The 26867-nt window shown below is 33.6% G+C and overlaps 5 protein-coding genes across 6 annotated transcripts in view; all 5 read right to left on the bottom strand.

The window, feature by feature from the left end:
* Positions 1 to 7120: 7120 nt before the first annotated feature.
* Positions 7121 to 12271, bottom strand: LOC144849967 (uncharacterized). Of its 2 annotated transcripts, none has more exons than XM_078707106.1 (5): positions 12196 to 12271; positions 9759 to 9846; positions 9019 to 9336; positions 8381 to 8746; positions 7121 to 8091 (listed from the first exon to the last, which is right to left on the bottom strand). In XM_078707106.1, the coding sequence occupies exons 2-5, from the start codon at positions 9823 to 9825 to the stop codon at positions 7532 to 7534; spliced, it is 1311 nt and encodes a 436-aa protein (XP_078563232.1). In that variant the 5' UTR covers positions 9826 to 9846; positions 12196 to 12271; the 3' UTR covers positions 7121 to 7531. The 2 variants fall into 2 exon arrangements, with proteins under 2 accessions (XP_078563232.1, XP_078563231.1); XM_078707105.1 differs by lacking the exon at positions 12196 to 12271 and adding an exon at positions 10231 to 10257.
* Positions 10820 to 16418, bottom strand: LOC144849963 (neurotrypsin-like). Its single transcript, XM_078707100.1, has 7 exons — positions 16358 to 16418; positions 15791 to 15877; positions 15244 to 15570; positions 14828 to 15151; positions 13926 to 14267; positions 13101 to 13424; positions 10820 to 12950 (listed from the first exon to the last, which is right to left on the bottom strand). Exons 2-7 carry the CDS (start codon positions 15855 to 15857, stop codon positions 12244 to 12246), a joined length of 2091 nt encoding a protein of 696 aa, XP_078563226.1. The 5' UTR covers positions 15858 to 15877; positions 16358 to 16418; the 3' UTR covers positions 10820 to 12243.
* A 280-nt stretch (positions 16419 to 16698) lies between these two features.
* Positions 16699 to 20272, bottom strand: LOC144849969 (uncharacterized). Its single transcript, XM_078707110.1, has 3 exons — positions 20194 to 20272; positions 19616 to 19948; positions 16699 to 19322 (listed from the first exon to the last, which is right to left on the bottom strand). The coding sequence occupies exons 1-3, from the start codon at positions 20255 to 20257 to the stop codon at positions 18700 to 18702; spliced, it is 1020 nt and encodes a 339-aa protein (XP_078563236.1). The 5' UTR covers positions 20258 to 20272; the 3' UTR covers positions 16699 to 18699.
* A 21-nt stretch (positions 20273 to 20293) lies between these two features.
* On the bottom strand, positions 20294 to 21880 carry LOC144849970 (neurotrypsin-like). The gene is made up of 4 exons (XM_078707111.1): positions 21828 to 21880; positions 21278 to 21598; positions 20851 to 21177; positions 20294 to 20541 (listed from the first exon to the last, which is right to left on the bottom strand). Exons 1-4 carry the CDS (start codon positions 21859 to 21861, stop codon positions 20294 to 20296), a joined length of 930 nt encoding a protein of 309 aa, XP_078563237.1. The 5' UTR covers positions 21862 to 21880.
* Positions 21881 to 22935: 1055 nt separating this feature from the next.
* LOC144849958 (protein Jumonji-like) overlaps positions 22936 to 26867 on the bottom strand; it is a 28471-nt gene continuing 24539 nt past the window's right edge. The window contains exon 20 of the mRNA XM_078707094.1: positions 22936 to 26601. Coding sequence (XP_078563220.1) covers positions 26500 to 26601 — 102 coding nt within the window. The 3' untranslated portion in view covers positions 22936 to 26499. The remainder of the gene's footprint in view (positions 26602 to 26867) is intronic.

The following is a 26867-nucleotide window of genomic DNA, read 5'->3' as shown; positions in this document are numbered from 1 at the left end:
TTTATTTTTCGATAAAACTGGTTACTATAGCACAATTGACATGCGCAAAACCCATTATTCGACTCTGCGCATGTATATTATGCTATAGTAACCATTTATGTCAAAAAATAAAAGGGTCTAAAAATGGCCATTTTTCGAAAATTTCCCTTACTATAGTACAGGAATTTTTTCGAAAAATGGCCATTTTTTTACCCTTTTATTTTTTGACATAAATGGTTACTATAGCACAATTGACATGCGCAGAACCCATTATTCGACTCTGCACATGTTTATTTTGCTATAGTAACCATTTATGTCAAAAAATAAAAGGGTCGAAAAATGGCCATTTTTCGAAAATTTCCCTTACTATAGTACAGAGATTTTTTCAAAAAATGACCAATTTTCGACCTTTTTATTTTTCGATAAAACTGGTTACTATAGCACAATTGACCTGCGCAGAACCCATTATTCGACTCTGCGCATGTTTATTATGCTATAGTAACCATTTATGTCAAAAAATAAAAGGGTCGAAAAATGGCCATTTTTTCGAAAATTTCCCTTACTATAGTACAGGGATTTTTTTAAAAAATGACCAATTTTCGACCTTTTTATTTTTCGATAAAACTGGTTACTATAGCACAATTGACATGCGCAAAACCCATTATTCGACTCTGCGCATGTATATTATGCTATAGTAACCATTTATGTCAAAAAATAAAAGGGTCTAAAAATGGCCATTTTTCGAAAATTTCCCTTACTATAGTACAGGAATTTTTTCGAAAAATGGCCATTTTTTTACCCTTTTATTTTTTGACATAAATGGTTACTATAGCACAATTGATATGCGCAGAACCTATTATTCGACTCTGCGCATGTTTATTATGCTATAGTAACCATTTATGTCAAAAAATAAAAGGGTCGAAAATTGGCCATTTTTCGAAAATTTCCCTGTACTATAGTACAGGGATTTTTTCCAAAAATGGCCAATTTTCGACCTTTTCATTTTTCAATAAAACTGGTTACTATAGCACAATTGACATGTGCAGAACCCATTATTCGACTCTGCGCATGTTTATTATGCTATAGTAACCATTTATGTCAAAAATAAAAGGGTCGAAAAATGGCCATTTTTCGAAAATTTCCCTTACTATAATAGTACAGGGATTTTTTCAAAAAATGACCAATTTTCGACCTTTTTATTTTTCGATAAAACTGGTTACTATAGCACAATTGACCTGCGCAGAACCCATTATTCGACTCTGCGCATGTTTATTATGCTATAGTAACCATTTATGTCAAAAAATAAAAGGGTCGAAAAATGGCAATTTTTTCGAAAATTTCCCTTACTATAGTACAGGGATTTTTTCAAAAAATGACCAATTTTCGACCTTTTTATTTTTCGATAAAACTGGTTACTATAGCACAATTGACATGCGCAGAACCCATTATTCGACTCTGCACATGTTTATTTTGCTATAGTAACCATTTATGTCAAAAAATAAAAGGGTCGAAAAATGGCCATTTTTCGAAAATTTCCCTTACTATAGTACAGGGATTTTTTCAAAAAATGACCAATTTTCGACCTTTTTATTTTTCGATAAAACTGGTTACTATAGCACAATTGACCTGCGCAGAACCCATTATTCGACTCTGCGCATGTTTATTATGCTATAGTAACCATTTATGTCAAAAAATAAAAGGGTCGAAAAATGGCCATTTTTTCGAAAATTTCCCTTACTATAGTACAGGGATTTTTTCAAAAAATGACCAATTTTCGACCTTTTTATTTTTCGATAAAACTGGTTACTATAACACAATTGATATGCGCAGAACCCATTATTCGACTCTGCGCATGTATATTATGCTATAGTAACCATTTATGTCAAAAAATAAAAGGGTCGAAAAATGGCCATTTTTCGAAAATTTCCCTTACTATAGTACAGGGATTTTTTCGAAAAATGGCCATTTTTTGACCCTTTTATTTTTTGACATAAATGGTTACTATAGCACAATTGACATGCGCAGAACCCATTATTCGACTCTGCGCATGTTTATTTTGCTATAGTAACCATTTATGTCAAAAAATAAAAGGGTCGAAAAATGGCCATTTTTCGAAAATTTCCCTTACTATAGTACAGGGATTTTTTCAAAAAATGACCAATTTTCGACCTTTTTATTTTTCGATAAAACTGGTTACTATAGCACAATTGACCTGCGCAGAACCCATTATTCGACTCTGCGCATGTTTATTATGCTATAGTAACCATTTATGTCAAAAAATAAAAGGGTCGAAAAATGGCCATTTTTTCGAAAATTTCCCTTACTATAGTACAGGGATTTTTTCAAAAAATGACCAATTTTCGACCTTTTTATTTTTCGATAAAACTGGTTACTATAGCACAATTGACCTGCGCAGAACCCATTATTCGACTCTGCGCATGTTTATTATGCTATAGTAACCATTTATGTCAAAAAATAAAAGGGTCGAAAAATGGCAATTTTTTCGAAAATTTCCCTTACTATAGTACAGGGATTTTTTCAAAAAATGACCAATTTTCGACCTTTTTATTTTTCGATAAAACTGGTTACTATAGCACAATTGATATGCGCAGAACCCATTATTCGACTCTGCGCATGTATATTATGCTATAGTAACCATTTATGTCAAAAAATAAAAGGGTCGAAAAATGGCCATTTTTCGAAAATTTCCCTTACTATAGTACAGGGATTTTTTCGAAAAATGGCCATTTTTTGACCCTTTTATTTTTTGACATAAATGGTTACTATAGCACAATTGACATGCGCAGAACCCATTATTCGACTCTGCGCATGTTTATTTTGCTATAGTAACCATTTATGTCAAAAAATAAAAGGGTCGAAAAATGGCCATTTTTCGAAAATTTCCCTTACTATAGTACAGGGATTTTTTCAAAAAATGACCAATTTTCGACCTTTTTATTTTTCGATAAAACTGGTTACTATAGCACAATTGACCTGCGCAGAACCCATTATTCGACTCTGCGCATGTTTATTATGCTATAGTAACCATTTATGTCAAAAAATAAAAGGGTCTAAAAATGGCCATTTTTCGAAAATTTCCCTTACTATAGTACAGGAATTTTTTCGAAAAATGGCCATTTTTTTACCCTTTTATTTTTTGACATAAATGGTTACTATAGCACAATTGACATGCGCAGAACCTATTATTCGACTCTGCGCATGTTTATTATGCTATAGTAACCATTTATGTCAAAAAATAAAAGGGTCGAAAATTGCCATTTTTTCGAAAATTTCCCTTACTATAGTACAGGGATTTTTTTAAAAAATGACCAATTTTCGACCCTTTTATTTTTCGATAAAACTGGTTACTATAGCACAATTGACCTGCGCAGAACCCATTATTCGACTCTGCACATGTTTATTTTGCTATAGTAACCATTTATGTCAAAAAATAAAAGGGTCGAAAAATGGCCATTTTTCGAAAATTTCCCTTACTATAGTACAGGGATTTTTTCAAAAAATGACCAATTTTCGACCTTTTTATTTTTCGATAAAACTGGTTACTATAGCACAATTGACCTGCGCAGAACCCATTATTCGACTCTGCGCATGTTTATTATGCTATAGTAACCATTTATGTCAAAAAATAAAAGGGTCGAAAAATGGCAATTTTTTCGAAAATTTCCTTTACTATAGTACAGGGATTTTTTCAAAAAATGACCAATTTTCGACCTTTTTATTTTTCGATAAAACTGGTTACTATAGCACAATTGACATGCGCAGAACCCATTATTCGACTCTGCACATGTTTATTTTGCTATAGTAACCATTTATGTCAAAAAATAAAAGGGTCGAAAAATGGCCATTTTTCGAAAATTTCCCTTACTATAGTACAGGGATTTTTTCAAAAAATGACCAATTTTCGACCTTTTCATTTTTCAATAAAACTTGTTACTATAGCACAATTGACATGTGCAGAACCCATTATTCGACTCTGCGCATGTTTATTATGCTATAGTAACCATTTATGTCAAAAAATAAAAGGGTCGAAAAATTGCCATTTTTTCGAAAATTTCCCTTACTATAGTACAGGGATTTTTTTAAAAAATGACCAATTTTCGACCCTTTTATTTTTTGATAAAACTGGTTACTATAGCACAATTGACATGCGCAGAACCCATTATTCGACTCTGCACATGTTTATTTTGCCATAGTAACCATTTATGTCAAAAAATAAAAGGGTCGAAAAATGGCCATTTTTCGAAAATTTCTCTTACTATAGTACAGGGATTTTTTCAAAAAATGACCAATTTTCGACCGTTTTATTTTGCGATAAAACTGGTTACTATAGCACAATTGACCTGCGCAGAACCCATTATTCGACTCTGCGCATGTTTATTATGCTATAGTAACCATTTATGTCAAAAAATAAAAGGGTCGAAAAATGGCAATTTTTTCGAAAATTTCCCTTACTATAGTACAGGGATTTTTTCAAAAAATGACCAATTTTCGACCTTTTTATTTTTCGATAAAACTGGTTACTATAGCACAATTGACATGCGCAGAACCCATTATTCGACTCTGCGCATGTTTATTATGCTATAGTAACCATTTATGTCAAAAAATAAAAGGGTCGAAAAATGGCCATTTTTTCGAAAATTTTCCTTACTATAGTATAGGGATTTTTTCAAAAAATGACCAATTTTCGACCTTTTTATTTTTCGATAAAACTGGTTACTATAGCACAATTGATATGCGCAGAACCCATTATTCGACTCTGCGCATGTGTATTATGCTATAGTAACCATTTATGTCAAAAAATAAAAGGGTCGAAAAATGGCCATTTTTCGAAAATTTCCCTTACTATAGTACAGGGATTTTTTCGAAAAATGGCCATTTTTTTACCCTTTTATTTTTTGACATAAATGGTTACTATAGCACAATTGACATGCGCAGAACCCATTATTCGACTCTGCACATGTTTATTTTGCTATAGTAACCATTTTTGTCAAAAAATAAAAGGGTCGAAAAATGGCCATTTTTCGAAAATTTCCCTTACTATAGTACAGGGATTTTTTCAAAAACTGACAAATTTTCGACCTTTTTATTTTTCGATAAAACTGGTTACTATAGCACAATTGACCTGCGCAGAACCCATTTTTCGACTCTGCGCATGTTTATTATGCTATAGTAACCATTTATGTCAAAAAATAAAAGGGTCGAAAAATGGCCATTTTTTCGAAAATTTCCCTTACTATAGTACAGGGATTTTTTCAAAAAATGACCAATTTTCGACCTTTTTATTTTTCGATAAAACTGGTTACTATAGCACAATTGACATGCGCAAAACCCATTATTCGACTCTGCGCATGTATATTATGCTATAGTAACCATTTATGTCAAAAAATAAAAGGGTCGAAAAATGGCCATTTTTCGAAAATTTCCCTTACTATAGTACAGGGATTTTTTCAAAAAATGACCAATTTTCGACCTTTTTATTTTTCGATAAAACTGGTTACTATAGCACAATTGACCTGCGCAGAACCCATTATTCGACTCTGCGCATGTTTATTATGCTATAGTAACCATTTATGTCAAAAAATAAAAGGGTTGAAAAATGGCAATTTTTTCGAAAATTTCCCTTACTATAGTACAGGGATTTTTTTCAAAAAATGACCAATTTTCGACCTTTTTATTTTTCGATAAAACTGGTTACTATAGCACAATTGACATGCGCAGAACCCATTATTCGACTCTGCACATGTTTATTTTGCTATAGTAACCATTTATGTCAAAAAATAAAAGGGTCGAAAAATGGCCATTTTTCGAAAATTTCCCTTACTATAGTACAGGGATTTTTTTCAAAAAATGACCAATTTTCGACCTTTTTATTTTTCGATAAAACTGGTTACTATAGCACAATTGACCTACGCAGAACCCATTATTCGACTCTGCGCATGTTTATTATGCTATAGTAACCATTTATGTCAAAAAATAAAATGGTCGAAAAATGGTAATTTTTTCGAAAATTTCCCTTACTATAGTACAGGGATTTTTTCAAAAAATGACAAATTTTCGACCTTTTTATTTTTCGATAAAACTGGTTACTATAGCACAATTGATATGCGCAAAAACCATTATTCGACTCTGCGCATGTATATTATGCTATAGTAACCATTTATGTCAAAAAATAAAAGGGTCGAAAAATGGCCATTTTTCGAAAATTTCCCTTACTATAGTACAGGAATTTTTTCAAAAAATGACCAATTTTCGACCTTTTTATTTTTCGATAAAACTGGTTACTATAGCACAATTGACATGCGCAGAACCCATTATTCGACTCTGCGCATGTATATTATGCTATAGTAACCATTTATGTCAAAAAATAAAAGGGTCGAAAAATGGCCATTTTTCGAAAATTTCCCTTACTATAGTACAGGGATTTTTTTTCAAAAAATGACCAATTTTCGACCTTTTCATTTTTCAATAAAACTGGTTACTATAGCACAATTGACATGCGCAGAACCCATTATTCGACTCTGCGCATGTTTATTATGCTATAGTAACCATTTATGTTAAAAAATAAATGGGTCGAAAATTGGCAATTTTTTGAAAATTTCCCTTACTATAGTACAGGGATTTTTTTTAAAAATGACCAATTTTTGACCTTTTTATTTTTCGATAAAAATGGTTACTATAGCACAATTGACATGCGTAGAACCCATTATTCGACTCTGCGCATGTTTATTTTGCTATAGTAACCATTTATGTCAAAAAATAAAAGGGTCGAAAAATGGCCATTTTTGGAAAATTTCCATGTACTTAATACAGGGATTTTTTCTGAAAAATGGCCATTTTTCGAAAATTTCCCTGTACAGGGATTTTTTCCCCTCCACCAATCACTACAATGTACAATATTCCTCCCAACCAATCACCATATTCTACAAGATTTCTCTCAGCCAATCACAACATTGTACAATATTATTTTCTCTCAACCATGGAATTATATGGATGTATCATAAATGAAAAGAACAATACACATATTATTAACTCATTTAAAAAAATTCCATTTTGAGAACATGAAAGTAATTCAACATATATATATCATTAACAATTCAAACTTTATACAACCATTCTGCATATGAAAACGTTTTCTTTAAAATTCCATTGAAAATGAAAAGAATAGCGGCATGTTTCTAAGTATAATTTATGTACAATATTATAACATACTGAGATAATAGATTATATTGAAAGTAAAATTAATCCAGTGTAGATATGCATATCATACCTTAATGATTATGATTGATTGTAAAATTTTTTTTATGTTTACATACGTTATGTAATTATGTGTCATGAGGAGGGGCGACCTATTTGAGTCTCTATGTCATCCCTCGACCAAATGATACTTTGCTGTTTCTTGTTGACTTTGGCCGAAATAAAATGTTGAATTGATGTTGAATTGAACCCTGCCTCCTTTGATCACATGTTCACTGTACATTTAACATGTGATTGGTTATGTGATAAAATGTGTAGTAAAATATGTAGTAGAGCCTTATACAACAGATTCATATGGTGGAGGGTCAACCTGAGGAAGATCTGATGATTGAACTGGGTACGCACCATGTTCAGCTAGATTAGGTGGGTAACCTTGGTCATGTTGAGGGCAAAATGTTGATTGGGAAGGAGGATATTCTGATTGAGGAGGACCACCAGCTTGGTACCCTTGCAAAACCCAAGGTTGAGCTGGCTGTGGTGGGTATTCCGGTGGGGTTATTTCTGGCTGTGGCAGGTATTCCGGTGTGGGTATTCCTGGCTGTGGTGGGTATTCCAGTGAGGTTATTCCTGGCTGAGGTAGGTATTCCGGTGGGGTTATTCCTGTCTCAGGTAGGTATTCCGGTGGGGTTATTCCTGGCTGAGGTAGGTACTCAGGCTTCTGCTCTCCAGGTTGTGGTTCTTGAAATGATTGATGTTCCTGGAGAGATTGATTTGCTAATGAGATTGCAGTTGTAGCATTTTTGTCATCTCCTCTCTTTATTTTGACACAGCTGTAGAAGCAGCTACATACAACACCAAGTCCAAATACCGCTATTGATTTACCTACATATGGCGATACTGTGGGAATAAAAACCGCTCAGTAAAGCATGTCTTGATTTTAGAATAAACTATAGGCCTAGTCACATCTGTATTTTCATTTTGGTAGAGATCTTGCAATAACTTTTTGAGTAATCCTGCTAACAAACAAATACACGCAATCAACTACATATACCTTACCATATGGCAGAGGTAAATATAACCAACAATACAACAACAGTACAAAAGCTCTTAACTAAACTACAGCACTACAAAAACCAACAATTATTACAGCACTGTGTCGAACTACAAAAAAAGTATTATTACTTACAAGATTTTGATTTTGAACATTGATCATCAGACGGACAATCATCAGGCTCCGAGAAGCAACTAACTTTAGTTTTATACCAACAAGTATTTCGTTTCCAATTTTGATTCGGACACTGAGAAAGTGCTTGCTCATCTCCCACGCAATTAACATCACTAAAAATAACTCCACTGAGTATAGTATTAAACTGGTAAGTTCCTGAGGCTTGTCCACGTATAAAACCCAGTTGTTTGCACGCAATATCTGTGTTTTTTGATGTCCAATTATGGTAGCAGACCGTACCCCACAGTCCATCACTATTCTGTATTTCTATGTAGCCAGTATTTTTCCACATATGATTATAACTTGCAAAACGAATTGGATAGATTTCTGAAAGGCAATAAACACAGATTTAGTGAGATGTATTCTATATGAAATCAGACCCTCGCAGAGTTTCATATTTGTGTGGAATTTACCAGTGTAATTAACAGGTTTCTGCACAACAACGTGCGAATCTCCATTAATTTTTTTTTAACATGAACTGTAAACGATAGATAGCAACCAACATGTTTCATGGTTCTAGTGGTAAAACAATTCTTCCAAAAAGGGGCTCCTACTCTCCATTTGAAGAAAAGACATTATAAAATATTTTAACACCATACCTCCTGTGCATTCTACCCCAACATCATCACTATGAGTACAATTTTGTGAAACCTGCGAGCTAGCCAGACAATCAGAAAGTCGTCGTTCATCACCATCACATTCAACGCTATCAAGCACTATACGTCTAGATTTTGATGCCTGTTGAATATCAGTAGAAGGTAAAACCTTTACAGCATATCCTAAGTTGAGCTCACGGCACACCACAGTGGCATCAATCATATCAAAGTTATTAGAACAAACTGTTCCCCATCGACCATTGTTAGAGACCTCAAGACGTCCACTAAAAGGCAAACCAACTAACCGTACACTATTGGAAGCTAAAGAAAATAAAATGCATTTTTCATCCATTAATATGGGACCGGTACACAAGCTTCGCTCTTTAACCGTAATACGGTCTTCCACACCAGAATTTGTTATCATTTATGTACAGTATTTGAAAATTAAATTGAAACTGAAAATATAATATACCTAATTTTTTTTAAACGAAAAATGAAGGAGAATTTTGTACTATGTCATCTACTGTTGCATTGCACAATTCACTAGTATTATTAGGACACAATGATGAATGCTTGGATCTTTTAATCATTTTAAGACATTATTTGACTAAATTTGTAAACTATTCAATGCATGTAAAATATGAATTCTTTTTAAATTGTTTTTGAAAGTTTTTGATAATAGCATTTATCTAGCCAGAAAAAGAAACAAATTCTAGGAAAAATGGTCAAATATTATTACTTACCAACAAATGAAATTGATGAGTAAAGACAAAGCTTGAATATGACCTTTGACACATTCAAGAGATACATCTTTGCATATAGTGGTTACAACTAAAAACAAAATGAAGAAAAAGTGTTTGTTTAGCTAAACTCACAGTACAACAATTAGTATTCTATTTCCATATACAGGATTCTAGTAGCCCGCTAGCATTCAGGTAGCCCGCTAGCATTCAGGTAGCCCGCTAGCATTCAGGTAGCCCGCTAGCATTCAGGTAGCCCGCTAGCATTCAGGTAGCCCGCTAGCATTCAGGTAGCCCGCTAGCATTCAGGTAGCCCACAGTAGTTGCACTACATTTTCTAGGTAATACATTATATAGAAAATATAGCATGCTAAATACATAGTTAACAAATCTTAAATGATCGAATGAAACATGTTTTAACTCTGTAAGAAATAAAATATATCATACAATCTTACAATAACAGAAAGTTACATACCTATTATAAAACTGAACAACAATCACTAGTGTTTAGTTATTAGGGGTGTCAGCTCGGACTTAACTTTCACAAAACAACTGTAGGCTTTTAATTTATAAGAGGACTGTGTGTATTGAGACAGAAAATTGTGTACTGAATCAAGTCAATAACAGGAAATAATGTATTTTATAGTTATATGCACAATTTCTATGAGAATAGACAGGAGAATTTCCGTTTCTATGCACTTTCATCAACTAACATTTTATACTTTTATTTTTGGAATAAAATCATTTTATATTATTTTACAGATTTTGATGCTTATTTGGATTTATAGCGGAGTAACAATTCATTTAAAATAAACTCAGGGATGGGTTTCTATGGTAAGAAAAAAATAAATAAAATTTAGGTCTGATTTACAAAGTTTAACCTTTTTATAAATGTATATTTTATTAGTGGGGGGGGGGGGGGAGGGAGAGGGGGTTCATGTGATGTGAATGTACCTGGATTTATACTATAATGATGATGATGATTCGTCGAAGACTTTAGAATGAGCTTATTTTTTCGCATTGCATCTTAAAAATGAAATATATTTCTATCCATACTAAAATTCAAACTTTAATACTATAAATGGTGTACAACATCATTGTATATATACGAAACACAAGCAATAATACATAACAAATTAATATAAAAATAAAGCATGTTAACATTTGTCATCATAGAACAAAATATTATTCTTGTTTTTATATAGAATTTCATTTTTCACCTCATGAATTTATTTGTACCATTCCACTTATAAACATTAATTATATATTGAATGTCTATGAGTGGAATATGAACACAAAGACATTATTTGTTTTATATATTTATTCAATTAATTTAATTAATTAAGAAATATTTCACTTATTAATTTTTCAAAAATTTGAACATAGAATTTACTCTCAATCATGAGAATAGATTCAAATAATGCATGTCATGTGACACATAATCAACCAATCAAATGGCAAGAATACACTTATGTATAATAATAAAACAATACTTTGTTACAAAGTTAATCTTACTGTCGTATGAAATCAACTAGTGCTACTGTTTAAAATCAAAACAAGTTAGGATGAAATCACACAGTATGCTACATTATTTAAACCAAATCAATATTACTATATATCTACATTTTTTAAAAGCACATAAACATATAAAATACATATTATTGAATGTACGCTGCCTTTAACAATTTAATATTATAAAATATTTAAATATTTAAAAACTTTCATCCATCCAACTAAATGTTATTTACTTAAAATTACCACATGAATGATTAGTAGAGGAATATAAACTTTTCTATTATTTATTCATAATCAAATGAGGCCTTTAAAAAACCCTAATCTACAAGAATTGAATACAAATGTCTGCGTACAGGTATATTTATGTAATTTGAAATTGCAGTTTAATTAATGATTTGTCCATGATTAAAAACAAGCCACAATAGATACAATGTGAGAGGTATTAATGTGTGCGAGAAGCTTTATACAATATTTTAAAATTACCACTGATCTGAAGTTTGAATACATTTTTTGTCCATAAGGCAAGAAAATTCAATGTTCTGTCCACTATTTATCAATGTCTATACACAACTTGTTAAAAATTAAATATGAAAATATCATAAAAAAATGTAAAAAACCAGTAAATTGCACAATATTCTAATACTATTAATTTGATGGAAACGGGTGTAAAAAAGAAAACAATATACAAACCAGATGTATTGGCCAACTCTGAGGATGTCACTGTACTCCTTAGTCCATTGAAAACACTGTCATGTTCTCAATTTACCCAGAATGTTTAGTACAATTATGTCAGAGTTGGCCCAAACATTTTACCATTAAACTTATGGAATGATACTTTCAAAACACAAAGCCAAGCAACTTATATATCTTGTTTTTTTAAATGTAGCCTACATGGATAATTATGATATCTATAACCGTGTCTCACATGTTCACTGTATATTGAACTTCGATGGACAAAACCAATCTTCAGCTTCTAAGTTTGGGGATATGGAGTAGCAGACACATCATATTGTGGAGGGTCAGCCTGAGGCGGTGCCGATGGCTGCACAGGGTAGACTGGGTCATTAGGGTAGGGAGAACTTTGTTTCTCAGCAGCTACATGAGGTGGGTAACCTTGGTCAGGCTGAGGTGCATACCCTGGCTGTGGTGGGTAGCCCTGGTCAGGCTGTGGTGGGTAGCCCTGGTCAGGCTGTGGTGGGTAGCCCTGTGCAGGCTGTGGTGGGTAGCCCTGTGCAGGCTGTGGTGGGTAGCCCTGTGCAGGCTGTGGTGGGTAGCCCGGTGCAGGCTGTGGTGGGTAGCCCTGTGCAGGCTGTGGTGGGTACTCCATAGCAGGTTGTGGTGGGTACGCCATAGCAGGCTGTGGTTGGTAGCTTTGGGCTGGCTGTGTTGGATATGCCGGTGGGGGTGCATAACCAGGCTGAGGTGCATAGCCAGGCTGAGGTGCGTATCCAGGCTGAGGTGTGTACCCTGGTTGAGGTGGGTAGCCAGGCTGTCCAGGTTGTAGAAGTGGTTGTTGAACTGGTGGATGCACCTGAACTGGTTGGTTTGTTAATGGCACTGACGTAGTAGTTGTAGCAGCAGCAGCAGCATTTCTTCTCTTTCTTTTGGCACAGCAGAAAGAGGATATTGCAATAATAATTACTATTAATACCAATATTCCAATCAATATACCAACTGATGCTATAGATATAAAATAAGAAGAGTTAGTTAATAAAATGTTTTGAATACTAAACAACCAAAAACATAAAAAAAATAATGAGTGTTCTTAAAAGAACACGTACAAATCTAATAATTCTTTATTAAAAAATGAAATATTGACAAATCACTCACAAGTATTTGAACAGTTAACAGCAACATTTCCAGTGATACAAGAACCCGGATCGTAGTCAGAAGTATAACAAGAGAGAAGTGAGGTTTCTGAACCGTAGCATATAAAGCTAAGATGGTGCTGTTTTTGTACAAAACTTTTCTCAAATTCAAAATCGTTAGCTTCGTATTGATTACTATAACCAAGTTGTTTACAAACTGCTAATGAATTGTCACTGTACCACTGACTGTCACAAATGGTTCCCCATGCACCGTTGTAAAACAATTCTAGATAGCCTCCACTATCATCACTGCCACCAACAAGACGCACATCACCAGACTGGGCACCTACAAAAATAAATTATATTATAATTCTCATCAAGAATAAATAATGTATGATTAATCTATTAATAGGATGATAGTTGAACTACTTGGGAGTAACTTTTTAATACTAGACGTACCATTTATTTTGTATCAACAATATATATATATATATAAATCCAAAGGCAAATTACTGAAAAAATGACAATGCTGTGGGCATCAAAAAAAATAAAGTAAAGCAGCCAGAAAAGTTAGCAGAGCTTTCGGGCAACACTAAATATATATTTCTTTTACAGTAATATTTCTATAAGTGTAATTTAAATAATCAAAATGGAAAACATGGTATTTGATTCAAAATGTTGAGTAATTGTACTCTGATGTAATTTTGTACTTCAATACTAAGTTCATCTGACGTAATTTTGTACTGTAAATACTAAGTACATTGAAAATGTGTAAAGTTTATAATTAATCTACTAATGTTATAAAATTGTATTGTGGGTTGGGGACTGAATGCTACATCATACTTACCGTCTACTGCACAACTAAGTGCTACATCATCGTCATGGTTACATGTTGATACCGTGTCCGACATCCTAGTCAAATCACAAGATCCAAATTCATCATCCAACCAATCACAATAGGCGCTATAAATATTTACTGGATGTGACTCAATGTTACTAATTTGGTACAAGTAACGATTTTGGGAGAAATTGTCAACATCGGAAAACCCAAGCTGTTGGCAAATAACCTTCGCTTCGTTGCTGCTCCATGACTTTCCACAAACTGTTCCCCATTGATAATCCATGAACACCTCCAGAATCCCTTCATTGCTAGTTTTACCTCCAACAAGACGAACTCTATATTCAGTGGCTTGTATTTAAAATAAATACCCTTGATAAGTTGTTATGATTATTATTAGAGTCTACAAATACAATTGGTTTGCTGTTGTTGAATCATGTGAAACTATTCCTAAATACATTTATAAATAATTAAAAATAAATATAAAATAAATGTCAAATGCATGTTCAATGTATTGTTATTTTGGTAAAAAATGATACTTAGCAACAACTACAATAAAACAATTGCCATGGTAACTTCATATCAAGAACAAGGCAATAAAAATACAAACCTCTCAAGTCTCAGGATTTTTTGAGTGACTCTAAGGGAACACTTTGCAGAAAAACAAACAAGGCAATACACAGTATACACTAACCAACCCTGATTTACAGGACACAAGGAGATAGTTGGGTACCAAATGTGTCCCCTTAATAGGGTTGTATTTTACCATTTATACTAAACCATTACCAAGCTTTTTTGGGTAATCATTGATATGAAATAAATAAAATGAAATAAATGTCTACATTGAAACCAAGTACAATCATATGTTACTGCAGTAAAAGAATGTAGTTACTTCAGTAACAAATTCTTACCAAAGATATCCCGTTTGCAAGAAACTTTAGTTTTAGTAGAACAACCATTTGTTCCCCAAGTTTGTTGCAGACACTGATCGAGGGCTAGCTCATCTCCTATGCAATCAACACTACTGAGAATAATATCACTCAGTTGATAATCATAATAAGATGCTTCGTATGAAGTTCCATCTTCATAGCCCATTTGTTTACATACAACATCTGTGTTTTCTGATTTCCAATCATCGTAACAGACTGTACCCCATATTCCATTATTTTGTATTTCAATATAGCCAGTATAATCGAAAACATTCCCATAACTAGCAAAACGGACTGGATGTGTCTCTGAAATAAAACAACAATTATGTTATCAAAGATGCACCACAGTTTCTTTACAAATAGTGAGATTTCTCCTATTGACGATATAATACACTTACCTCCTGTGCATTCTACCCCAACATCATCACTATGAGTACAATTTTGTGAAACCTGCGAGTTAGCCAGACAATCAGATAGTCGTCGTTCATCACCATCACATTCAACGCCATCAAGCACTATACGTGTAGAATATGATGCTTGTTGAATATCGGTATTAGATAACACCTTTACAGCATATCCTAAGTTGAGCTCACGGCACACCACAGTGGCATCAATCATATCAAAGTTATTAGCACAAACTGTTCCCCATTGACGGTGACTGTTGTACGAGACCTCAAGACGACCCTCGAGAGTGAGACCATCAACTAAACGTACACTCTCTGAAACTGAGAAAAAAAAACCCACCAGTGACTATTATTAATACTTCTGTTTTAATTCTAAGTATTCTTTTATTGTACTTATACATTTATATTTCTATAGTTTAGCATAGCATTTATCTTCCCTTTCAAGATATTGAGTCTTTGCTACCTCCTCCCTATAGTATATTTGTTGATCACAACACATTTTTATATTCTGAGAAAGGCTGCAAAGGAACATACTACTTACTAGCAAATGCACCTGATGAACAGAAACATAACATGAATATGACCTTTGACACATTCAGGAGATACATCTTTGCATATCCAGGTACCACTTAAAAATAAAACAATAACAATAATATTAATACTAATAGCAAATTATTCTATTTTCTGAGGTTTTCTGAATGTTCTGCATTTTCAGTTTTGAGTTTCAGTTAAGTATAAAGTCCCCACTGTCTCATAGTGCATTTATAAATCATATACACATAATAGGCCTAGTTGTCTGCATATCCGACTAGCCTTGCCCTCTTCTAGCTAGGCCTTGCCTACCCACCTAGGCTATTGCCAGTGCACCGCGCCCTGCATGCTACCTATTCTGCTTGAGCCGGGGTTTAGTCAGTAGGCCTAGGCCCTAACTAGGCTACTAGTAGCATGCGAGAGAGGAGGGTCTTCTTTCTAACTAATAATAATACTGACTGGGCCTTTTTTGTCCGTCTCCTACATGTTTTTTTATTATAAAGAAATCATGTTAATACCTATAACATCAAACTAGGCTAGTTACCATTAAAATTAATTAAAAGCGTATTTTTAATACCTTATTGTTTATTATTGTAAAGACACCCTTTTTAGTATGTGGGTGATTGATCCAATTAAAATGTACCAAATTGGTAGGTAGTGTATAGTCAACTTTTGAGCCACAATGCGTCTGTAAGAAAGGCTACTCGTATTTTTGGTTGACAGGATTACTGCATTCTGATTGGTTTGTAGTTAGAAAGCGATTGGCGGATAGGAGGCGCGCCAATTAATTGAATACATTTAATTAATAATTATTTTACTTAAATTAGCTATAATGTTAATACTATAGATATAGAAGGTGAACAAGATTGCATAAGAAAAAGGGACATTTTTTAAAAATGACAAGATATTAAATGCCAATTTGACATTTTATTCTATTCCTCAGATTTGCATAACTTTGTACAAAAACGATTCATCTAAACCACAATCTTCACTCTTAAGCTCTGTCTACACTATCAAACTTTATGTGACAAAAAAATGTGATGTGCCAATACATGGAAATGATGATGTCATATATTTGGGCAATTAGTTTGATAGTGTAGACAGAGCTTTACAAATAATGACAATGAAACATAAATTATATTGAAACACAAACAAATGTAAAACTTAAAAATAGAATGTACTCTCAATCATGAGAATGGATCCAAATAATGCATGTCATGTGACACATAATCAACCAATCAAATGGCAGGAATACACTTGTGTATAATAATAAAACAATACTTTGTTACAAAGTTAATCTTACTGTCTTATGAAATCAACTAGTGCTACTGCTTAAAATCAAAACAAGTTAGGATGAAATCACACAGTATGCTACATTATTTAAAGCAAATAAAAATTACTGTACATCTACATTTTTTAAAAGCACATAAACATATAAAATACATATTATTGAATGCACGCTGCCTTTTAACAATTAAATATTATAAAATATTTAAATATTTAAAAACTTTCATCCATCCAACTAAATGTTATTTACTTAAAATTATCACACTTGAAGAATGATACCATCCAAGGTGCAGTATTAGTATATTAAAGACCCCTTCCCTGCAATTTTGGACGTTTTTTGGAAAATAATACATATATATCACTTTAAAAACATTAAACCATGTCATTCCTTGTCTTAAATGTACGTTTTATGGTAAATTATGATAAAAAGTGAGAAACAATGCACTACCTAAGTAGCTCGCGGCGATCGACCTCTCGTGGACGGTCTTAGGCCTAGCCTAGCTAGGCTTAGTTTTGTAGGCCTAGCTGGTAAACATCGGTAACGTACGAACATCGTACGCTAGCTATATACCTAGCCTGACGTTGTATAGTTGCTGCATTAATTGTCTTTCTATTTTTGCCAGACTCCGTTGATACAAATTGGGGAAAACCCGGTATTTTCGCTGAAAAGTTAGGAGTCTTCCATTTGTTTTGGCCTCACGATCGATCGAAAAGTGGGCGAATTACAGGTGAAAAACAAAAATATCAATCCGCGCGCAATGCATTTTGGGATTTATAGCGGGCCGCTATAATTATTAGAATCGACTTATTTTTCACATTTTTAACCGTTTAAAGACGAAAAAAGTTATTGCAATAGGACCATATAGTATTATTTTTTACATTAAATATAGTTTGTGATCTTAAATTAGATCTAAAAAACGTAGGGAAGGGGGCTTTAAAATATACTTATTAAATATTTTCTATTATTTATTCATAATCAAATGAGGACGTTAAAAACCCCTAATCTACAGGAATTTAATACAAATGTCTGCATACAGGTATATTTATGTAATTTAAAATTGCATTTTAATTAATGATTTGTACATGATTAAAAACAAGCCACAATGTGAGAGGTATTAATGTGTGCAAGAAGCTTTATACAATATTTTAAAATTACCACTGAACTGAAGTTTGAATACATTCTTTGTCCATAAGGCAAAAATACACAGTGTATTTATTTATCAATGTCTGTACACAACTTGTTAAAAATTAAATATGAAAATCGGTTACACAATCATAAAAAAATGTCAAAAACCAGTATATTGCACAATATTTAATACTATTAATTTGATGGAAACGGGTGTAAAAAAGAAAACAATATACAAACAAGATGTATTGGCCAACTGTGAGGATGTCACTGTACTCCTTAGTGCATTGAAAACACTTGCGAATAAAGTTACATGTTCTCAATTTACCCAGTATGTTTAGTACAATTATGTCAGAGTTGGCCCAAACATTTGACCATTAAACTTATGGAATGATACTTTCAAAACACAAAGCCAGTCTACATGGGTATGATATCTATAACCGTGCCTCACATCTCTGTACTACATTGTATATTGAACTTTGATGGATAAAACCAATCTTCAGCTTTTAAGTTTGGGGATATGGAGTAGCAGACACATCATATTGTGGAGGGTCAGCCTGAGGCGGTGCTGATGGCTGCACAGGGTAGGCTGGGTCATTAGGGTAGGGAGAACTTTGTTTCTCAGCAGCTACATAAGGTGGGTAACCTTGGTCAGGCTGAGGTGCATACCCTGGCTGTGGTGGGTAGCCCTGGTCAGGCTGTGGTGGGTAGCCGTGAGCAGGTTTTGGTGGGTAGCTTTGGGCTGGCTGTGGTGGATAGCTTTGGGCTGGCTGTGGTGGGTAGCCGTGAGCAGGTTGTGGTGGGTAGCTTTGGGCTGGCTGTGTTGGATATGCCGGTGGGGGTGCATAACCAGGCTGAGGTGCATAGCCAGGCTGAGGTGCATAGCCAGGCTGAGGTGCGTATCCAGGCTGAGGTGTGTACCCTGGTTGAGGTGGGTAGCCAGGCTGTCCAGGTTGTAGAAGTGGTTGTTGAACTGGCAGATGTACCTGACCTGATTGGTTTGTTAATGGAACTGACGTAGTAGTAGCAGCAGCAGCATTTCTTCTCTTTCTTTTGGCACAGCAGAAAGAGGATATTGCAATAATAATTACTATTAATACCAATATTCCAATCAATACACCAACTGATGCTATGGATATAAAACAAGAGTTAGTTAGTAAAATGTTTTGATCAAATAGATAATACTAAACAACCACATTCAAAAACATAATACAAATAATGAGCACTACCACAACCACTATTAAGTGTTCTTAAAGATGTATTGTCCCCCAAAAACATGAAAAATTAATTTGAGACTTTGAATAGGTCATTTTGTAGTTTTAATAAAGTAAATCACTTTCATAGAAAAAAAACAGGGAAAAATAAATAAATAAAAGATTAAATATGTATTATTAAAAAATGAAAAATTGACAAATCACTCACAAGTATTTGAACAGTTAACTGCAACATTTCCAGCGTAACAAGAACCCGGATCGTAGTCAGAAGTATAACAAGAGAGAAGTGAGGTTTCTGTACCGTCACATGTAAAGACAAGATGGTGCTGTTCCGTTAAAACACTGTTCTCAAATTCAAAAACAGAATCAGCAGTGCTGTATTGATTGCTATAACCAAGTTGTTTACAAACTGCTAATGAGTTGTCACTGTACCACTGATGGTCACAAATGGTTCCCCATGCACCGTTGTAAAATAACTCTAGATAGCCTCCACTATCATCACTGCCACCAACAAGACGCACATCACCAGACTGGAGACTTCCTAAAAAAATAAATAACACGATAATTCTCATCAAGAATAAATAAAAAGTGTACAAATAATCTATTAATAGGATGATACTTGTACTCAACTACTTCGGAGTAACTTTACGTCAGGGAGTAATTGGTCGGATGTTTGCCGTACTCTGACGTAATTTTTTATTGAGAACGTGTAAAGTGTATATTAAATCAATCTATTAATGTTATAATATTGAGGGTTGGGGACTGAATGCTACATAAGATACTTACCCTCTACTGTACAACTAAGTGCTACATCATCGTCATGGTTACATCCTGATAAATAATCTGACATCTTTGTCACAGTACAACGTTTAATATTATAATCCCACTAATCACAATCGGTCTCATAAATATTTATTGGATGTGACTCAATGTTTTTAATTTGGTACAAGTAACGATTTTGGGAGAAATTATCAACATCGGAAAACCCAAGCTGTTGGCAAATAACCTTCGCTTCGTTGATGCTCCACGACTTTCCACAAACTGTTCCCCATTGATAATCCATGAACACCTCCAGAATCCCTTCATTGCTAGTTTTACCTCCAACAAGACGAACTCTATATTCAACGGTTTCACCTATCGTAAAATTTTAAATAAATACCCTTGATAAGTTGTTTTTGTTATTGCATTAGAGCAAGTCAACAAATACAAATAAATTAGTTTACTGGATACCAAATGTGTCCCCCAACAGGGTTCAACACTACTACCTGTATTTTACCATTTATACTAAACCATGCCATGCTTTTGTAGGTAATCATTGATATGACTGCCTCATACATGTCTACATTGAAACCAAGTACAATCATATGTTACTGCAGTAGAAGAATGTAGTTACTGCAGTAACAACTGCATGATCCTTAATAAAAGAAAATTTAAAATTCTTACCATAGATATCCCATTTGCAAGTAACTTCAGTTTTAGTAGAACAACCATTTGTTTCCCAAGTTTGTTGCAGACACTGATCGAGGGTTAGCTCATCTCCTGTGCAATCAACACTACTGAGAATAATATCACTCAGTTGATAACCAGAATAATAAGATGCTTCGTATGAAATTCCATCTTCATAGCCCATTTGTTTACATACAACATCTGTGTTTTCCGATTTCCAATCATCGTAACAGACTGTACCCCACACCCCATTATTTTGTATTTCAATATAGCCAGTATTATGAAAATCATTCCCATAACTAGCAAAACGGACTGGATGTGTCTCTGAAATAACACAATAATTATGTTATGAAAGATGCACCACAGTTTAAGAAATTAATAAGCTTTCTCCTATAGGAAACCCTTCACTGTATAACACGCTTACCTCCTGTGCATTCTACCCCAACATCATCACTATGAGTACAATTTTGTGAAACCTGCGAGCTAGCCAGACAATCAGAAAGTCGTCGTTCATCACCATCACATTCAACGCCATCAAGCACTATATATTTAGAATCTGATTCCTGTCCATCACTTGTAGTTAAAACCTTTACAGCATATCCTATGTTTAGCTCCCGGCACACCACAGTGGCATCAATCATATCAAAGTTATTAGAACAAACTGTTCCCCAATGAAGGTGACCGTTGTATGAGATCTCAAGACGTCCACGAATAGGCAAACCAACCAAGCGTACACTCTCTGAAACTGAAAAAAAAACCACCAGTTATAAGTGACTAGTGATACTTGTGTTTCAATTCTTAATATTATTCTTTTATTTTACCTATTTCTTTATATATTTCTTTCGTACATTGCATTTAAATGGAGATCCCTTTCAAGATATTGAGTCTCTGCTTCCTCCCTATATTTGTTAATCACTACATAATACATATTGTAAAGGCTTCAAAATCAAAGGAAATAACATATTATTACTTACCAGAAAATGCACTCGATGAACAGAAACACAACATGAATATGACCTTTGACACATTCAGGAGATACATCTTTGCATATCCAGTTACCACTGAAAATAAATAAATAAAAATCTTTCTATTTTAAAATCATATTTTTCTGGGGTTTTCTCAATGTTTTGCATTTTTTGTTTAGGTGGACCACATGCATAAAAATAACATTGAATATGGCTAGAAATACAGTGAGTACTGCATAAGGTATACCTTCATGCAGTCTGTCATAGATAAGACTTAGATGTCTGACTAGGGAGTTGTTAACTCCCTGGTCTGACTGTGGCACTACTGTTTATTCATTCGCATAAACCTGAAATAGAATGGGCAGTCATTCACCATACCATCACCACTATCTATGGATCGAGTGAATGTGTTATGCGCAATTTCAAATTGCGCAAGTATTTCCTTAATAACAATAACACAGTGCATTCATATACAAATATTAATAGTCTGATTATCCGCCTAGCCCTCTTTTATAGCTAGGCCTGCCTACCTAAGCTAGTGCCAGCACCAGTGCGCCGCCCTGCTACCTATTCTTCTTATTGATCAAGGGACCGGGGTTTAGGCCTAGGCCTAGCCTAGTTAGGAGGCGAGCGAGCCTTTCCTTCTTTGGACCTGCCTGGTCTAGGCCTAGCCTACCTAGGCCTATTTCGTCCGTCTCTTACATGGCTTTTTATTAGAAATCAAACTAGACGGCAAACTAGGCTAGTTGCGTATCCTTAAAAGTGTATTTTTAATACCTTATTGTTACAAAAACACCTCCCTTTTTATCTAGTGGCCTGGATGATAGGTGATGCTGATCGATCAAATTAAAATGTACCGAATTGGTAGGTCGAGTATAGTCAGCTTTTCACCCACAGTGCGTCTGTAAGAAAGGCTACTCATATTTTGATTTACAGCAGGATTACTGCATTCTGATTGGCTTGTAGTTAGAGGCCGGTCGGACAGTAATCATTTTTCATAGTACCAGTGGTTTTGAATACATTATTTACAAATTTTGTATGTCTACTTAAATTATCTATAATGTAAACACATCTATACAAGTTATGAACAAGATTGTATAATAAAAATGACAAGATATTAAATGCCAATTTGACATTTTATTCAAATTCCTCAGATTTGCATAACTTTGTACAAAAACGATTCATCTAAACCACAATCTTCACTCTTAAGCTCTGTCTACACTATCAAACTTTATGTGACAAAAAAATGTGATGTGCCAATACACATGGAAACGATGACGTCGTATATTTGGGTAATTAGTTTGATAGTGTAGACAGAGCTTTACAAATAATGATAATGAAACATAAATTATATTGAAATACATTACAAAAAAAATGTAAAACTATTCCTAGTTTTCCTCTAGTTACCTGTATAAAACAATTAAAAACATTGCTTTTTTTTAACCATGCAGCATTTGTATCAAGTAAGTCAGAATGCTGAGGTGCTATCAACTATTGGAATCAAAAAGGTTGAAGCTTTTTTGGAAAAATGTCCAAGAAAGTTGTTTGAATCTTATTGGCCAATTCATTAAGCAATCACTATAACAACACTGTTTTTTATAAATCATCATCACCTATGTAATATACATTATCAAAGCTTCCCATTGGTCAATCCATCAGACAAAATCAACACTAGTACAACTACTTTTTAAAGTGATTGTCATTGTTTAATCGTCACCAGGAATCAATTCTGATGCAGCTTGAAATTAATGGAATTCATTTAACAACACACGACGCTAATTTACTAAAGTGTGATTGGTTCTCACTAGGACGCGAGTTGGCCAATGATAAGCCATTGCTTGTAATTGGTCATGGCTTTCTCATAGGGTGGGTTTACACACAGAAACATTTTCACACACTCGTACAAACATTTGTTACATTGTGTAAGATTTTTGTGTTTGTAAATCGGTTGTAAGAAGCTAAAACAAAAAAACTACCATCTTCTGCTTCTTGTGATATAAAAAGTAATTAAAACAAGTAATAACTTGTTCTAGAATGCTAATAGATTTTTTTATTTCCTTTTTTTTCTGTATTTAGCAGCATTTTAAGTATCATTTTAGTACTGAGTTTGTAACCTCTAATCGATGCTCTTACAATTCTAAACTTTCTTTGTAGAGGCTTTGTTCATTAATCAAATTTCTTACAGCACTTTTAAAGAAGTTTCTTCAGATAACTGTTTAGTTTATTAGAAAAATAAGCTGTTTATTTGATATAGATTGTCCAAATCAATGATGTAATTTTTCTAAAAATTATCATTTGCAAGTTTATATATTGATGGTGTTATATAAAAATAACAATTGGAAATGAATTAATGTTATTGCAAAATTAAGCATATCCTAAAGATACTGTACACACATAATCTCAAAGATTCCTAACAAATTTGCCCTATGTTTTGTGATTTGCAGCACATGTAGTAGAATAAGTAAATAGTGCCTGGAAGGAGGAGTCTAGGAACACAAACTAAAATGTCATTTTATATAATTTCTGCAGCGCACTAGAGTCTGGAAGAAAAAGACTAGGAACACAAATAAAATGATTAGTTTTCTACTAAAATGTAACACTTATGCAGCTCTGGGTGTCAACATTTCAGCAATCCAATTTAAACCCCTGATTATGTTCCTGATATTACATTTATTTTTTCACAAAATTCAGATATAAATTGTCCTTTTTCTTTCAAGTTTAGAATATCTAAATAACATGAATTACATAGCAAAAACACAAAAATAAATATTGAAAAACAATAAGATACAATGCAATATCTGTACAATTCTTTTAAAATTAATTTTAGTTGATAAAAATTTAAAACAATCTTTCTATTGGTCGAAAACATTTTTCTTTCTAAATCTATTAAAACAATTGTTATCCACTGTACAAGTACTAGACACAGAAACACTATCTATACATAGTAATATCCACATTAAGTGCATTATGACATCATTATATTCAAACAAATACAAAACTTTTCAGAAGGATACGCAACTGACCACAAAGACACATGTTTATTCTTCATGTTTTAGTTTCCTTTTATCAACCTGACAAACTCAAACCGGCCGTGTTTCTCCTTTTATTCAGCGTTCCTCTCACTAACAAGCCAGCCGTGTTTCTCCTTTTATTCAGCGTTCCTCTCACTAACAAGCCAGCCGTGTTTCTCCTTTTATTCAGCGTTCCTCTCACTAACAAGCCGGCCGTGTTTCTCCTTTTATTCAGCGTTCCTCTCACTAACAAGCCAGCCGTGTTTCTCCTTTTATTCAGCGTTCCTCTCACTAACAAGCCAGCCGTGTTTCTCCTTTTATTCAGCGTTCCTCTCACTACAAAATGCATTTCTCAAAATTGTGACTTGTACAATGAGGCACAACAGGCTTCCTTCTCCCACACATCATCACAAATAAAAAACTTCACATAGTTGGTGTTCTACAACTTAAAACTACTGTGTATAAAAAAAGAAGATAAATATGAACACACTTTTACGGAAATAAAGTAGACAAATTTGTAAAGTTAGGTTTGCGGTACATCATCAGTTTCCAAAATAAAGTATGGTCGAGTCTATTCTTTTTGGAAACAAATAGTGTTTATACGCCATGTAAACCTTTTAACAATAAGTAGAACAATGAAATAATAATATATATATAATGAAATAACAATAATAAATTGAAAAGTACACAAAATATCTACTAAACATACAAACACAGAAAAGAGTTGAACTTTTGGATTGTCAATTAAGCTATTTCATTTTGAGGTTATTTTAAGGCTTTGACTTCTAAAGCCACACTGGAATGTTAGCCTTCAAAATTAACTGTAGTTTAAACTTTAAACGCCTTCAAAATTAACTGTAGTTTAAACTTTAAACGCCTTCAAAATTAACTGTAGTTTAAAATTTAAAAGCCTTCAAAATTAACTGCATAGTTTAAACTCTGAATGCCTTCAAAATTAACTGTAGTTTAAACTCTGAAAGCCTTCAAAATTAACCGTAGTTTAAACTTTGAACTCCTTCAAAATTAACTGTAGTTTAAACTTTGAAAGCCTTAAAAATTAACTGTAGTTTAAACTCTGAAAGCCTTCAAAATTAACTGTAGTTTAAACGTTAAACGCTTTCAAAATTAACTGTAGTTTAAACTTTGAACGCCTCCAAAATTAACTGTAGTTTAAACTTTGAAAGCCTTCAAAATTAACTGTAGTTTAAACTTTGAAAGCCTTCAAAATTAACTGTAGTTTAAACGTTAAACGCTTTCAAAATTAACTGTAGTTTAAACTTTGAACGCCTTCAAAATTAACCGTAGTTTAAACTTTGAACTCCTTCAAAATTAACTGTAGTTTAAACTTTGAAAGCCTTCAAAATTAACTGTAAGTTGATATCCTGAGTGATGTAGTGAGGTGATTGAAATACACATTTACAAACGTGCATACTGTCGTAAAAGCACACGCACACGGTTGTGAAAAGTCTGTCGCGAACCACAGAATCTTGTCACAACTCACAACACACTCATACGCAAATTTTAAAAGAGATACTGGGTGTATTCGACTTGTCACTTATGAACTCCTCACACAACATCTCATCGCACTGCTCGGATAGAAACAGGATTGGATCTCCTCAAAACAGACCACTAATAATTAAAATATAAATAAATTCCAATGAAAGAATTCACTAGGGTTTATCATCTTTCTTTTTCCTTCTTTTAAGTGAATTTTTCCCGTATGCTTGCTTCATTGACGCTTGTAGATCAACGATCATGGTGTTCAGTTCATCCTACAAAATATTTACAAAAATAAAAGGTAACAAAATGGATTTTACAATAAAACCTACATTCTAGCCCAATGTAAAAAATAATAATTTAAACTAAAAAGAGAACGATTAAGCAGCTCTGACTAAACTATCAAACTAGTGTGATGTGCCAAATATGGTAGTGATATACCCAAATATGGTAGTGATGTGCCCAAATATGGTAGTGATATGACATCATCATGTCCATATATGGGCACATCACATTTTTTGGTCACATAAAGTTTGATAGT

Source organism: Antedon bifida, chromosome 8, assembly GCF_963402885.1.
Source record: "Antedon bifida chromosome 8, ecAntBifi1.1, whole genome shotgun sequence".
Classification (NCBI taxonomy): domain Eukaryota; kingdom Metazoa; phylum Echinodermata; class Crinoidea; order Comatulida; family Antedonidae; genus Antedon; species Antedon bifida.
This window is presented reverse-complemented; position numbering and strand designations above follow the sequence as displayed.